Here is a 14,855-nt window from a genome sequence, read left to right as displayed (position 1 = left end):
TGAAAGAAATCAGAGATGACACAAACAAATGGAAAAACATTCTATGCCCATGGTCAGGAAGAATCAATATTGTTAAAATGGCCATATCACTCAAAGTAATTTACAGATACACTGCTATTTCTACCAAACTACCAATTTCATTTTTCACAGAATTAGAAATGTGCATCCTAAAATTTATACAGAATCAAAAAGATCTCAAATCAAGCAAAAAGAACAAAGCCAGAGGCATCACACTACCCAACTTCAAAGTATACTACCAGGCTACAGCAACCCAAACAGCATGGTACTGGTAGAAAAACAAACACATAGGCCAGTGAAACAGAATATAGAACCCAGAAACAAAGCCACACATTTACACTCAACTGATCTTCAACAAAGTCAGTAATAACAAACAGTGGGGAAAGGACTTCCTATCCAATAAATGGTGCTGGGATCACTGGCTAGCTGTATGCAGAAGATTGAAATTGGACTCCTACCATTCACTATATGCAAAAATTAACTCAAGATGGATTAAAGACTTAAATGTAAGAGCTAAAACTATAAAAACCCTAGAAGAAATCCTAAGAAATACCATTCTGAACATTAGCCTTAGCAAAGAATTTATGACTAAATTCCCCAAAGCAATTGCAACAAAAACAAAAATTGACGCATAGAACCTAATTAAGCAAAGGGCTTCTGCACAGCAAGGGAAACTATCAGCAGAGTAAACAGACAACCTACAGAATTGGGGAAAATATTTGTAAACTATGTATCCAACAAATGTCTAATATCCAGAATGTGTAAAGAACTTAACCAAATCAGCAGGCAAAAAACAACCCATTTAAAATGGGCAAATAATATGAACAGACATGAATCCCACTACTGAGTGTATACCCAAGAGAAAAGCACTCATTCTACGAAAAAGACACATCCCCTTATATGTTCATCACAGTGCTGTTCACAATAGCAAATACATGTAATCAACCAAGATGCCCATCAGTGGTGGACTGGTTAAAGACATGGTACATATGCATGCATGGTACCATGCACCATGGTACATATACACCATGAAATACTACACAGCCAAATAAAATCATGTCCTTTGCTGCAACATAGATCAAGCCCAAAACCATTATCCTGAGTGAACTAATGCAGGAATAGAAAACCAAAAACTACATGTTCTCATTTATAAGTGGGCGCTAAACATTGAATACACATGGACATAAATATGGAAATAACAGACACTGGAGATTGCTTGAAGAGGAAGGGTGGTAGGGAGCTATGGTTTGGAAGGCTACCTATCAGGAACTATGGTCACTATCTTGGTGACAGGATCATTTATACACCAATCCTCAGCAACACAATTTACCCATGTAACAAACCTGCACATATACCCCTGAACCTAAATAAAAGTAAGAGGAAGAAAATGGTTAGGACTAGCATTAGTGTAGGATTAGGGAGAAAAAGTAAAATAGAAGGGTAGTCTAGAGAAGACAGTTTGTTAATTTAATTCATTCACCAAATATTTATTGGTGGCCAACTGTGTGCCAGAAATTGTTCTAGGCACTGAGTAGAAAACAAAAAAGAAAATATCCGGGCTGGGTGCGGTGGCTCACGCCTGTAATCCCAGCACTTTGGGAGGCCAAGGGGGGCCAATCACGAGGTCAGGAGATCGAGACCATCCTGGCTAACACGGTGAAACCCCATCTCTACTAAAAATACAAAAAAATTTACCCGGGCATGGTGGCAGTTTCCTGTAGTCCCAGCTACTCGGGAGGCTGAGACAGGAGAACAGTGTGAACCCAGGAGGTGGAGCTTGCAGTGAGCCAAGATCACGCCACTGCACTCCAGCCTGGACCACAGAGTGAGGCTCTGTCTCAAAAAAAAAAAAAAAAAAAAAAAAAAAAAAAAAAAAAAAAAATCCCTGTTTTCATAGAGCTTATATTTTAGTGAGTGGTGTTTGAGACAGCCAATAAGCAAGATAATAAGGTAAATTTATAAAATATGTTAGGTGTTGGTAAAGTGAAAATAATGTCACAAAAGAAGATAGGGAGTGTTGGTGGGGGGAGGTAGAGATGCAATTTAGACAGGATATCCAGAGAAGGTCTCACAGAGAGGATTATGCCTGAGTAAAGTCATAAATTGGGAAGGAAACATGCCCTGCAACTTGTGAAGCAAGCTCACCATGCACTGGTTACCAACTTGTGTGACAGAACATACTCATACGCAAGTTATGGGAAATGGGTTTATTACTTACAGATAGGCAGCAAAAAACATCAGAAGCCTAGGACTCATTGTGAGCTGCTCCCCCAAGGCTCAGAAATCTGCCTAGGGTGGATGGAGTCTCAATTGCATGTAACCCACTTGCATAGCAGATAAGGGACCCTGGAAAGCAGCCTGCCCTGGGTGTTATATCCTGGGGTCACATGACTTACTGTGCTAAATCATTGAAGGACATGCTGTTCTGGTGAGACTGAAACAGAGCCTAGGCTCTTCTAGCCAGTCTCTCTCTATCTCAGTAAGTTACATTATCAGACCATCATACAGTTACTGTTGAGAACTACAAGCAAGAAAGGGAGAAAAACCTGGTCAGTCCAAGGCCATCTGGAGAATTGTCCTGCACAAATCTTGTGGGCAGAGCATTCTAGGCAGAAGACACAGCAATTACAAGGGCTCAGAGGCAGGGGCATGCCTAGCATGTTTGAAGATGTGGGAGAAGGTCAGTGTGTCTAGGGCGGAATAATTTACGAAAAGAGTATTAAGAGATTGAGTCAAAGGAATAAGGGGTGAAATACCATGAGGCACGCTCCTGTATATCTTTGAAGGCCATTGCAAGGACTTTGGCTTTTACTTTTAGTAATGAGAAAAAAGTCACTGGGAAGTTTGATCAGAGGATTGTCATGATCTGACTTCTAGTTAAGGCTATTGTGCTAAAAACAGGCTGGAGTGCAGGGAAGACGGGCAAAAGGAGAAAGCAGGAAACCAGTTAGAAGACTATTGCTGTAATCTAGACAGGAGAGGATATATACTGAGTCTGGTAGAAGTAGATTAGTGCTAAGTAGTCTAATTCCAGATAAATTTTGAAGATAAATCAAATAAGAGTTGTGAAGGTATGAAGGAAAAAGAGGAGTCAAAAGTGATTCAAAAGTGTTTGACTTGGCAACTAGAATAATGGAATTTCCAGCAGTGTGAGGTAAAATGTGGAAATATGAATCCAGTCTGTGTGGGGAAGGAAATTGTAAGATTTGCCTAGAGTGTAGCCTGGGACCATTGTCTAGTCCTGAGATGGAAGCAGGATTTCCCATCTTATATTATGTCAGAATGCACTATGCCAGTTTCTCTAGGGAGACTCTCTACTGGGGAAATTTAAGGTGTCAGTATTTGGGCCAGCAATCAAGATGGAGATGATAAGCCTCTACAATTTGGGAAGCCATAAAGCAACATACTATCTTTGGAGAGTTGTTGTTGTTTGTTGCTGTTGAAAAAAAAAAAAAAAAAAAACACCTTTCTTAAAGAAAACATTTCTTCCAAAATGATAAGCTCTGGCTTTACCTCAGCTCTTTCTTTCACCTATTTTTTTTTTAACCACACTCTTCCTATATGTCTTAACCCTATTCATTCTACAATCACCAGGCCTGGAAATAGATTTCACTTCCTAGACACCTTTGCCATAATCATGGCCTCTACCACAGGCAGGAACATTTTCTTCTGTCATGGGGATCACTGCATTCCCTCTTAATGAGTTTCCCTGACAGTCCTACTCCTACAGCCCTTTAAACCTTTCTCCACAATGTAGCCAGATTGGTCCTTCTAAAACAGAAATCTGATCATGTCCCTCCCTAGCCTCAACACTTCAATGGATCCCAAAGCTCTTATCATAAAATGCAGTAATCTTTTTTGGTTGTTTGTTTTGTTTGTTTTGAGGCTGACTGACTTTCCCTCTTGTTGCCCAGGCTGGAGTGCAATGGCGCCATCTTGGCTCACTGCAACCTCCCAGGTTAAAGGGATTCTCCTGCCTCAGCCTCCTGAGTAGCTGGGATTAGAGGCACCTGCCACCACACCCAGCTAATTTTGTGTTTTTAGTAGAGACAGGGTTTCACCTTGTTGGCCAGGCTGTTCTTGAACTCTTGACCTCAGGTGATCCACTCGCCTCAGCCTCCTAAAGTGTTGGGATTACAGGCGTGAGCCGCCGCGCCTAGCCAAAAGGCAGCAATCTTAACATGGCTTAAGCATCTCTGCCTTCCTCTACCATTTCAGCTCTCTCTTTTCTCCTACCTCCTACTCTCTGTGCTGGTCATTGATTTCCTTAAAGTCTCCCAAACATAGCATGCTCTATCTTATCTGTTATTCTTCAGAAATGCTTGGACCACTCTTTCTCCCCCTTCATCCGATTGATACTTAGCTTAATGCTCAGCTTCAGAGAGCTTCCGGTTCTGATTCACTATTCAGTCCTGTCTCAGCACTTATCAAAACACATTATAATTGCCTGCTTAGATAGATGCTCATCTGCCCTTAGACTCTAAGTAAATGAGAGCAAGAATCACTTCTATCTTGTTCAGCATGATGTCCCTCACTCGGAGCAAGTTCTGAGCAGTTAGAAATAACAGGCACTAAGTCCATATTTGTCAAATCAATCATCAATAACAAATTTTAGTTCCTTTAGTTCCTTAGTTCCCAAGAACCTTTTATTGGAAGGAATATTTCTCACTCCTTTGGGCCTCTATAGATTTTACCTCCACATGTTTTACAGATTTATTATATTCTACCTTTCACTGTATTTACATAATTTATCTCTGTTATTGGACAAGTTTCTTATGTACAAACTCCATGTTCAAATCATCTCTTTTTTCTCTAGGTGATAAATTACACAGCTTTGTGTATATTCTGACTCTAATAAATGTTTACTGAATTAATTAATGAATTAAAGGAGTTTAAATGTTACATTTTATAACTTTCAAATAGACCAGTTTACAGAGAGCATATGCTTTGAGATTAGAAGTACTGGGTGATAAATCTAAATAGGTAAATTTATATCAGATGGTGGAATATCTAGTATCGCCAGGTAAGAGAACATAGTAGTTTAGAAACTGGAGGTTTGTTGAGGATTTCTGAACCAAAAAGGTATATTATCACAGCGCATACTAATGAAATGAATCTGTCCTTAAGATACATTTTATGGTACAGAAATACAGTTCTATCCTGCATTCATACTTAGAGTTTGGTTTTGGAAGAAAGTGGATCTTGCTACTGTTGGTGATTCAGAACTTTTTTCAGAGTTTTGGAAGAAAAACCTGAATACAGAAGATAACTATCAGGCCCATTATGTTGGTACTGTTTCTCAGTGTTACCCATGGTTCTAACTCTGATAAAATTGCTCCAGTACATTCTCTAATTACAGGTAACCCATTATTCAGTACCCAGGAATGTCGCGAGAGTAGATTTGTATCTCAAAGCTATGCTTAATTTGTTTCCCAACAGGTTCTCTGACTCTGAAAACACATCATGTTCAGGATTCCAAAATGGGATTTGTGATCAATGCCATCTATTCGATGGCCTATGGGCTCCACAACATGCAGATGTCCCTCTGCCCAGGCTATGCAGGACTCTGTGATGCCATGAAGCCAATTGATGGACGGAAACTTTTGGAGTCCCTGATGAAAACCAATTTTACTGGGGTTTCTGGAGATACGATCCTATTCGATGAGAATGGAGACTCTCCAGGAAGGTATTGTTACAATTCTCCTCTGGACAGTAGAGACTGAATAACAGCCAACTCTTGATCCTGAAATGTCTCTTTCTCTCCTTTGTGGTTAATCTAGGTTTCCTGGTAATGTTTCCCCTTCCCTGACATCCCAAATGAGCAAAGATAGAGAGAAGAAGCCCCATTTCCTGTGGCCAGGAAAAAAGCATTTGTGCTGATGTCCAAAATGTGCTTTGCGAATCATCACATTTCAGAGACCTAAACTAAGAGGCAGGAAACTCACATGATCACAGATAAATAAAAACCATCTCTGTGGTTTCTCTGTACATGCTTGTCATGTTATTCCCTGTATTCAGATATTTTCTTGTGTAATAGAACTATTCTGAAATAGGAACAATTTGATTTCTGGTAATCCAGAAATAGGGCTGAGGTTCTGTTCTGTTGTTTGCTGTACCTACAGCAAGTGAATTATAAGTCATATTTTATTTTATTATTCTCCAGCTGGATCACTTTCTTCCTTGTTAAGGACTAAATTGTTTTTTTTCTCTGAAATTTTACCTTTTATTATTTGTAGAGGAACTTGAGGAACATAAACTCATAAGTATAGGTCAGTCCCCAGAGAAATCACTAAGTACCCAGAACTTGCCATAATTCACATTTATCTTCTACTCCAAATTCTTAAATGACTCTACATAGTCATTTAAGACTTATAGACACTTTTAATCTATAAGGAATAATGCCATTGAAATGATATTTTGAGTTGTAGCAGGGCTGAGTCTTCACTCAGCCTTGTATCAAAACAATAGGGTCCTTTGGTCTCTCAGTGCCCTTCTAGCAATAGCTCATACTTAACAACTGTGCTTGGAAAACTGTCTATACACTCTGTTTGTAGGTGACCCTGCCAAAAGATTTCATGAATCCTCAACAATTCACACCACACGTGCCCACACATTCTGTCAGCAACCTTGGTTTATCACACTTCTACATTCTAAGATGAGCTGGAGCTTATCCCAAATGCAGCTGTTACTATTTCACATGCCAGACTTATAAGTGATAGCTAGTTTCAGGTCATACAGCCAAGTGAAAACCCAGGGTTTTTTTTTTCTATTCCAGAGACTTGAAGAATATTGCTATAACTAGGCTGTTTGCCAAAATAAGCTGAATTTTCACATGTTGTTTTCTACTTTTTGGCTCTTCCGTATATCCATGAAGGAAAAAAATACAAGCATTTTCTCAGGGCCAAACAAAACTTCACAGTTGCAAATCTTTTAAGGGCAGGCTGACCAATGAGCTCAGTCTTTAGGCTCAGGTCAAGGCCTGGGCTCAGATATCTGCACAGGAATTTATTATTCCCATGTGCATCTCTAGAGTTCTGACATCAGCTTAGGACTTGCTGATAGAATCTGATGACTGTAGCTCCACCAATTCAAGAGTTTTTATATCAGGTACCCAAACCATTCTGCAAACCAGGGAGGGAGGAGATGCCTCAGAAGGTCCAGCTCTATTCCAATGGGAAACCTTGATGGATCTGGCAGAACATCGCTACCTTATTCATAATCATCCAAATATGTTGTAAGGGGTTCTTAATATTTTTTTGGAACAATCATCCCTTCAAGACTCAGACAAAATGTATAGATATTCTTTCAAGAACAACATACTTAAAATTTTGCAAACAACTTCTGGGAATTCAGGATTGCTTTGAGTCTATCCTTGCACTACCAGGTTTGAGTATAACATTAACCCATGAATAAATTATCAGAGTTGGCCTCTAAGGGCATGAAGCAGACTCAGGAAAAGGTGATTTACCACCTTTTGTTTCTCCAAATAATCCAGTTACTTTTACAAAAAAAATTATAACTAGCATATATTGAGTGTGTGTTCTGAGCCAAACACTAAGCCAAGTGTTCTACTGTTTAATCCTATGAGGTAAGTAATGTTACCATTCTTTTTTCCAGCTAAAGAAAACCAAGGCTTACAAAAGTTCAATGACTTGCCCAAAAACACAGTCTAGTAAATGATAGAGTCAAAATTTTAACTCTGTCTCCTGGGCTTCAACTTCTAACATTATACAACAGCCTGACAATTAATCAACCAGGATCAAAATTTTAAAGACACTATATTCTGGGAAAACTTATTTGTAGACATTAGGTTGTTATTTTTGTGGAGCAAAAGCATTCTGCCAAATCAAAGGCATTCCCAGCTGAGTGAGAAAGCAAAGGATCCTGGGGTGATTAAGGAATCCTCTACAATTCCAGAGTTAAAAGCGGAGGATCCTAAACAGAGGAAGCTAAGAGAGATGGCAACTCACTCTGGCACACACTTGCAGACTGTTAGCACGTTTTAATCATTGTTTTTAAATCTCTCATCTGATTAGTCTACTATCAGTACCCAATGCTCTAATGAAAACCATGGTGCCAGGTGTTACAGAACCCAGAATTTTTGAATTTACAAAAGCCTAAACAATCATATAATGCCCCTAACATAATATGTAATAGCACTCCCTAATAAACACATTAATATTTCTGCAGCAAAACATACGAATATTCACATTGTGATAAACAAGACTATAAATAGCCTCATTTAGTTCCAGTCACATTTCAACCCTAGATAAAGTTCAGGTAATGTCATGTTTTGCTGCCAAGTGAGTTACAAAAAAAAAAAAAAAAAAAAAATTTCAGAGCTCTAAAGATTTCACAATTACCGATAAGAAATATGGACCTTTACTATTTTACCATTAACAGACTAGATCACCAGTCATCAGTCATCAAACTGTGATCTGCAGACCACATGGAGTCTGCTGCTTGTTTTTATAAGAAAGGTTTTTTGGAACCCAGTCACACTGATTTATGTAGGTGCTATAGCTGCTTGTACACCACAATGGCAGAGGTGAATAGAAACCATCTCAAAGCCTAAAATATTTACCATACATCCCCTCACAGCAAAAGTTTGCTAATCTCGGGTTTAGGGACTCCATTGAGAATTAAAGTTTAAGATGCGTGGCTGCCACCCGGAATTGACCATAATAGGCAGGGGAAACATGGACACCCAATGTTAGACTGAGTACAACTAACTAATTAAAGCAAAAAACTAAAACATTACATTGTGGGGTTTGTAAGTACATGGGTGCAAAGTATTTGAAAACAACGGCAAAAATGAAAAAGAATTTGAAATTGCACACAGCCAAATTTCTTATATTTTACATTAAGTGACTCAATATTAAGTAGAATAAAAATGCATATTGTAATCTCTTGAGCAACCACAAAAATTTTAATACAAAGAGGAGTATTTAAAAGCCAATAGAGAGATAAGAAAGAACAAAAGAGAGAGAAAGAGAATGAGAGAAAGAGAGAGAGAAAGAAAGAAAAGAAAAGAAAAGTCCCAAAATAGGGCAGGAAAGAAAGAACAGAGGAGCACAAACAGATGCGGTAAATAGAAAATACGAGGCTAGAATAGTAGAAATGGCAGCTAACGACTTTGTGTGCACGCGGATTCTTGATATATGTCTCTGCTCATAGAAACAGATGTTCTGCTTCAATGTCCAGATTTTCCTGGTAAAAAAATCTGTGTCATAGAAAGAAAGAGACATGTCCAAGGTTGCATAGTCAATTAAATAACAGGGCAAGGACATACACAAATCTCAGGCACAATCATCAAGTAAAAATTTACCTTCTTTTTTTTTCTTATATTACATTTGAAATGGTTCAATGTATTAACATACAGTATAAGGGTGTTGCATTATTAGGTGCCATTCACATTTTTGGTCTAACTAACTCTGTGATCTCTCATTACTCTATGATTGTCCAACCCCAAAGGCACAGATCATTGTAATTGCTTTGTTGTATGGACCAGGGCTTGGGAGTATGTATTATGCCAACCCACAAATAATTTAGCACACATTTAAGAATTTTTAACAAAAGCACCTTAGCATCGGAATTATAGATTGAAAGAGCCTTAGGACCCACATAAAAGTAATACTCATCAGTCTTCTCCAAATGATTTTTCACTTTCTCTAACAACAACCCTGTTTCAGCCCCTTGAATAAATCCCTCATTATCATCTGAAGACAATCTTCTCTAATTTTCAGAGTTCTAGCCATTTAGAAATTTCCTTATTTCTGTTCAATTGAAACCTGACTTTCTCTAGTTTACCTTAAATGCTTTAATAGAACTTTTTGTTGTTGTTATTGTAACATATTTTGTTTATTTTGATTTTGAGCAATATATAAAATTTATTTTTAAAATTATTTAGAATATTCTAGGTTTAAATTTTGGCTGGTTAAGGAAGAGCAGACATGAGGAGTTAGAGAGTAAGGGGAAGGAAGGGACAGGTATTAAAGAAGATAAATTACATATACAAACACACTGTGCTGAGAAAAACATTTCAGAAGCAGAGAAATATAGAAACCAAGAGGTGCAATGAAAAAGAAAGGCCAGGGGAGGGCGAGGGAAGGGGAGGGAGAGGGGGAAGGGGTGGGGGAGAGGGAGAGGGAGAGGGAGAAGGAGCAGGAGGAAGAAGGAGGAAGAGGAGGAGGAGGAAGGAGGAGGAGGATTGAGGAAGAAGAGAAGGAGGAGGAGATAAATGGGAGAAAGGGGATGGGAAGGAGAAAAAAGAAACTGGGCTGGAGATTTATATTAAAGTGTCTTGTGATTGGAATGACACACTAATCTTTGCTTCTGACACTGAATATGTGCAAGTTGGATCTTTACTAAAGTCATCAAAAACAAAGAGCACACTGAATTACTGTTTTTTTGTTTTGTTTTGTTTTGTTTTGAGATAGTCTCACTCTGTCACCCAGGCTGGAGTGCAGTGGCGCGATCTAGGCTCACTGCAAGCTCCGTCTCCCGGGTTCACGCCATTCTCCTGCCTGAGCCTCCCAAGTAGCTGGGACTACAGGCGCCTGCCACCACGCCCGGCTAATTTTTTTTATTTTTAGTAGAGACGGGGTTTCACCATGTTAGCCAGGATCGTCTCGATCTCCTGACCTCATGATCTGCCCGCCTCAGCCTCCCAAAGTGCTGGGATTACAGGCGTGAGCCACCGTGCCTGGCCTCCTGTTATTTTATTGGAAAACAAAATACAGTCTTCTAGATTGAATCATGGCTAAAGATTGCAAGAAGCCATTATGTCTTTTGATTCTTAACTAAAAGTTACATAAGAGTATATTTTAAACACTCACTTTATTTTCCTTTTGTTGGAGAATAAAAGCTATATTCTATCTCTGAAAATTAAAAAGGCTCATACCAATTCACAAGTGAACGGGAGAATATTCTTTTGTGGAGACATATTATCTATTTCTTTTTTTAGTGTACTAAAAAAAGATTTTTAAAGCAATGTTCTATTTTCACAGCTTAAGCCGTGAGTGATAATATCTTTGTGTTTGCCTTGTATTAAGAAACAATGACCAGAAATCTAAAGGCTAATTCCAAAGGGAGGGTTCATTGTCTCTAATGTAATTATAACAAGTTTATTGAGTTCAACTGAAATTAAGGTTTAACTTTCCTTAAAACAAGTTCCCTGTCAAATGTGATTTTCCAATCTATAGAGTTTTCATGTTTATTTTTCAAAAACTGGATCTCTTTACTTTTTACCATTTGTCATACATAAAACAAAGAGGCATGGATATAGAGATAAAAGCCTTACAATATAAATTGTTTCAAATTTTTACAATATTTAAGCAAGGAAAATATGATCTCTTAGCTCTACCCAGGATTTGGAGCAGTACCCAGGATTTGGAGCAGTCTAATAAGGAAGAAGGAACTGCAGACTTGAAATCTAAAGGCTTGGTTTAGGTCCTAGCTCTGATGCTTACATACTCTGTAATCTGTACTAATTAACCTCACTGAGCTTCAGTCCATTATCTGTAAAATTAACAGTGTGAACTAAACTTTTCAGACTTAAGAATTGCTAGAAACAGAGTTGACAGCTCATTTTTGAGTAAGGAATGACACCCACATATTTCTTCAAATTATCAGCAGCAAAGAAACAAGTCTGACACTGACATTTCTCTTTCTCCCATCCTAGAATCTTCAAAGGTTATTTGCTCATAGAAAGTCACCCTTTGAATACTTAAAGCTCATATATTTGAAGTAGCCAATGACATAACACGTGAGTTCTTTTTACCTCAGTGCTCTGTGCTCTAATATCTCAACTCATTGCATGCACAGAGGCCACAGGATAATTGTGACCGAGAGGGAAGGAAAGTATCCTATAAATTGGTATTTTTGATTTAGAAGTAGAATTTAGACAGTTACACCAAATTGTTACTGACTGCAGGAAAATTATCAAGTTACTGAACAACCAACAAAACAAGAATGAGGTAGTATTCTGAAGAAAAAAAAACTACAGTAAAAAATGTGACTGGGAGTGAAAACAGAATGGCATCATTTTATAACATAAGTTTCAATAGATTGATGGCAGTTTTGTTCTCAGTATTTCTGTACAGAACATTGGTTTGTGTATAGTAATCTCATCACTTGAATCCAAAAGCGAGAACATTTTCCATTCATATCAATTTCCAGATAGCTACACATGCTGAGCATAGGAAGTTGGAGGAGGCATTTATATGTCTATCTGTCAGTACTATAAGTCCTGAGGGGGTAAACAGTATAAAATATTACATGAACACAGTGTGTACCTGAGACATACCTGTAGAAACTGAGATAGTGGTGATATCGCTTATCCAATATCCTCAAATTGGAAAATTATTTCAGAGATTGTTCTCTAGAAATGAGCTTACTTATAAGAAAAGACTTGTAAGTTAGCACATTGATTTTCTCTTTTTACATTTCTATCCGCATACTCAAAAAACAATAGCTAGCAAAGGCTGAGAACTCACAAGGAACTACTCTCTTCCAGGATGTTTACATTGCATGAGGTGCTTTAGAAGCTATTTTCAAACTTTTTTAAACATCACTCTCACAATTATCTTTGTACAATGAATTTAGCCATTGATAATGGGCAAAGTAAGAAAGGTTAAATGAGGCCCTCTGTAAATTATCCCTATATCCCCTAAAGCTGAAAATAAGATGAAAGATTTACCAAATTTCTCACTTGGTTAGTAAATGTAAGTTTTATCATTTTACTTGAATACAGACAAAAACCTTTCTTTTGTAGAAGCCTAACAGTACTCGGTTAAACTTCTTGAAGTTATTTCGAAACTGTCTTTCATCCTGCTGGGGTCAAGTCACCTTCTCACATGGGATTACTTTCTATTTCAGGTGTAAGCTTGAAAGTACAAAAATGGTCTCTGCAGAGAAAGTAAAATAGACAGATTTTTTTTGTTATTCTAAGTGTACTGTCATGGAAAATTCCAGTGCTACTTATATGACAAGGGACACATTTTTGGGAATAAAATATATTGCCTTTTCAAAGCTGAATATTTACATCTTAAGCTGCATAATTATCATATTCTTATTCCTAAGGTATGAAATAATGAATTTCAAGGAAATGGGAAAAGATTACTTTGATTATATCAACGTTGGAAGTTGGGACAATGGAGAATTAAAAATGGATGATGATGAAGTATGGTCCAAGAAAAGCAACATCATCAGATCTGTGTGCAGTGAACCATGTGAGAAAGGCCAGATCAAGGTAAAATGGAATCTATGTTTCTTTCATTTTCGTTGTAAATTCAACAGTGTTAATTATCATTGGCTATTTTTAAAAATTTTAGACACTTATTTTACTTTTTATATTGTAAGCTTCTAATGTCAGAAATTCCCACTCATTCCTTGTGAAATCCCATGTGCAACTCACAATAGTCTTATTAGTTGGTTTGATTGAACCAGTTGATGAGTCATGTTTGCCCACACCGTTTCTGCTCATACAAGCCTTTAAAGACATGACTTCCTGGGAATAAAGTTTACAGTTAGAAAAGACACTAATTCTAATTTATTTAATAAATATTCATCAAATGTTTATTAATATAATAGTTAATATTGATTAGGCAAAAATAAATGAGACACGCTTTATTGTCAGAAGACTTACAGTCTATGTGAGAAAATATCATGGACACAGATAAGCAATATCATGTAAAATGTGATGATTTTGTTAAGAAAGAAAAGAAGAGGACTATATAAGTTTGTACAAAAGGGATAGAGATATTTCTACTGAATAAAATGTCAAACAATGGACCATAGAAAATGAATATGATTTCAGGGAGAGAACATTCATATAGAAAGAACAGTAAAAGAAAAGGGACCAAAGTGGTCAATTGAAGACTGTCCAGCAACAAGAGAATAATCTAGAGTGCAATGCTCTAAATGGTTATTATAAAAGAGAAAGTTGAAATAAGTTGAACCCAGATTTGTGGAGAGTTTTGAACATCATACTAAATACATTGAACTTAATTTTTATTAAACTGGAGTCAGAGAATAATTTTGACCAAGATGCTGGCATAAGTTGAGCTGTGGTAAGGAAGATGAATAAACAGATTTATGAAACAAGAAAGAAGAGACAAGTTAGAAGGATGCTGTGATAGTGGTAACAAGGCCTTGAATTAGGGAAGAAACAGAATGAAAAGGGGCCAGAAGACACATTTGGAGAAAACTTTTGTAGATTCAATCAGGCTGACAACCAATTTGATGCCGAGTTGTGGAAGATAAAGAAGTCAACACAATCAACTGAAATTCTAAGTGTTAGTAACTAAAAGGTTGCATTTCCAGGAATAGAAAAATGGGGATGGCTTTAGAGAAAAGGCGATTGGTTAGTTTGTGGGCATGTTGGTTTTAAAATAGCCATCCAGTGATTAAAAGCTTGGTCTAGAGCAATGAAAAATAAAGCTAAGAATACAGATTTAGGAATTGATTGAATAGAGTTAAAGTTGAAGCTATTAAAATAAATAAAATTGCAGAACCTAAAAGTGTAAATAAAAAATAAATACGGACCAAGAATATACCTTGGAGAATTTCTGCTTTCAAAGTACAAAAAAAGGAAGAAAAGGTAGAGGCTGAGCAGCAACAGGTACAGAGAGATAGACAACCAGAGAGCACACTGTCACATAAGATGGTAGTCAGTGGAAGAGAAAGGTCAAAGAAGAGGAACAACGAGGGAAAGGCATGAAAACTGAGGGTTCACCCTTCATCTGGGCCTGCCAGATTGAATAGAATGTAATGGCAATTGAGTATCAAGATGAATGGATAAGGAAAATGTAGTTTATCTACATAATAGAATACTA

General features: G+C 37.4%; 1 protein-coding gene and 1 long non-coding RNA gene across 10 annotated transcripts in view; one reads left to right on the top strand and one right to left on the bottom strand.

Moving 5' to 3' along the window:
* The window catches only part of GRM5 (glutamate metabotropic receptor 5), an 810,828-nt gene that overhangs the window by 705,152 nt on the left and 90,821 nt on the right, over positions 1-14,855 (top strand). For all 9 annotated transcript variants that reach the window (XM_054662592.2, XM_054662591.2, XM_063784377.1 and 6 more), the window contains 2 exons: positions 5,458-5,704; positions 13,102-13,270. In XM_054662592.2, coding sequence (XP_054518567.1) covers positions 5,458-5,704; positions 13,102-13,270 — 416 coding nt within the window. The remainder of the gene's footprint in view (positions 1-5,457; positions 5,705-13,101; positions 13,271-14,855) is intronic.
* The window catches only part of LOC134807367 (uncharacterized), a 121,644-nt gene that overhangs the window by 22,967 nt on the left and 83,822 nt on the right, over positions 1-14,855 (bottom strand). The window lies entirely within an intron of this gene.

The sequence above is a fragment of the Pan troglodytes genome, chromosome 9 (assembly GCF_028858775.2).
Source record: "Pan troglodytes isolate AG18354 chromosome 9, NHGRI_mPanTro3-v2.0_pri, whole genome shotgun sequence".
Taxonomy (NCBI): domain Eukaryota; kingdom Metazoa; phylum Chordata; class Mammalia; order Primates; family Hominidae; genus Pan; species Pan troglodytes.
The sequence above is the reverse complement of the archived record's forward strand: the minus strand, read 5'-3'. Positions and strand labels throughout refer to the sequence as shown.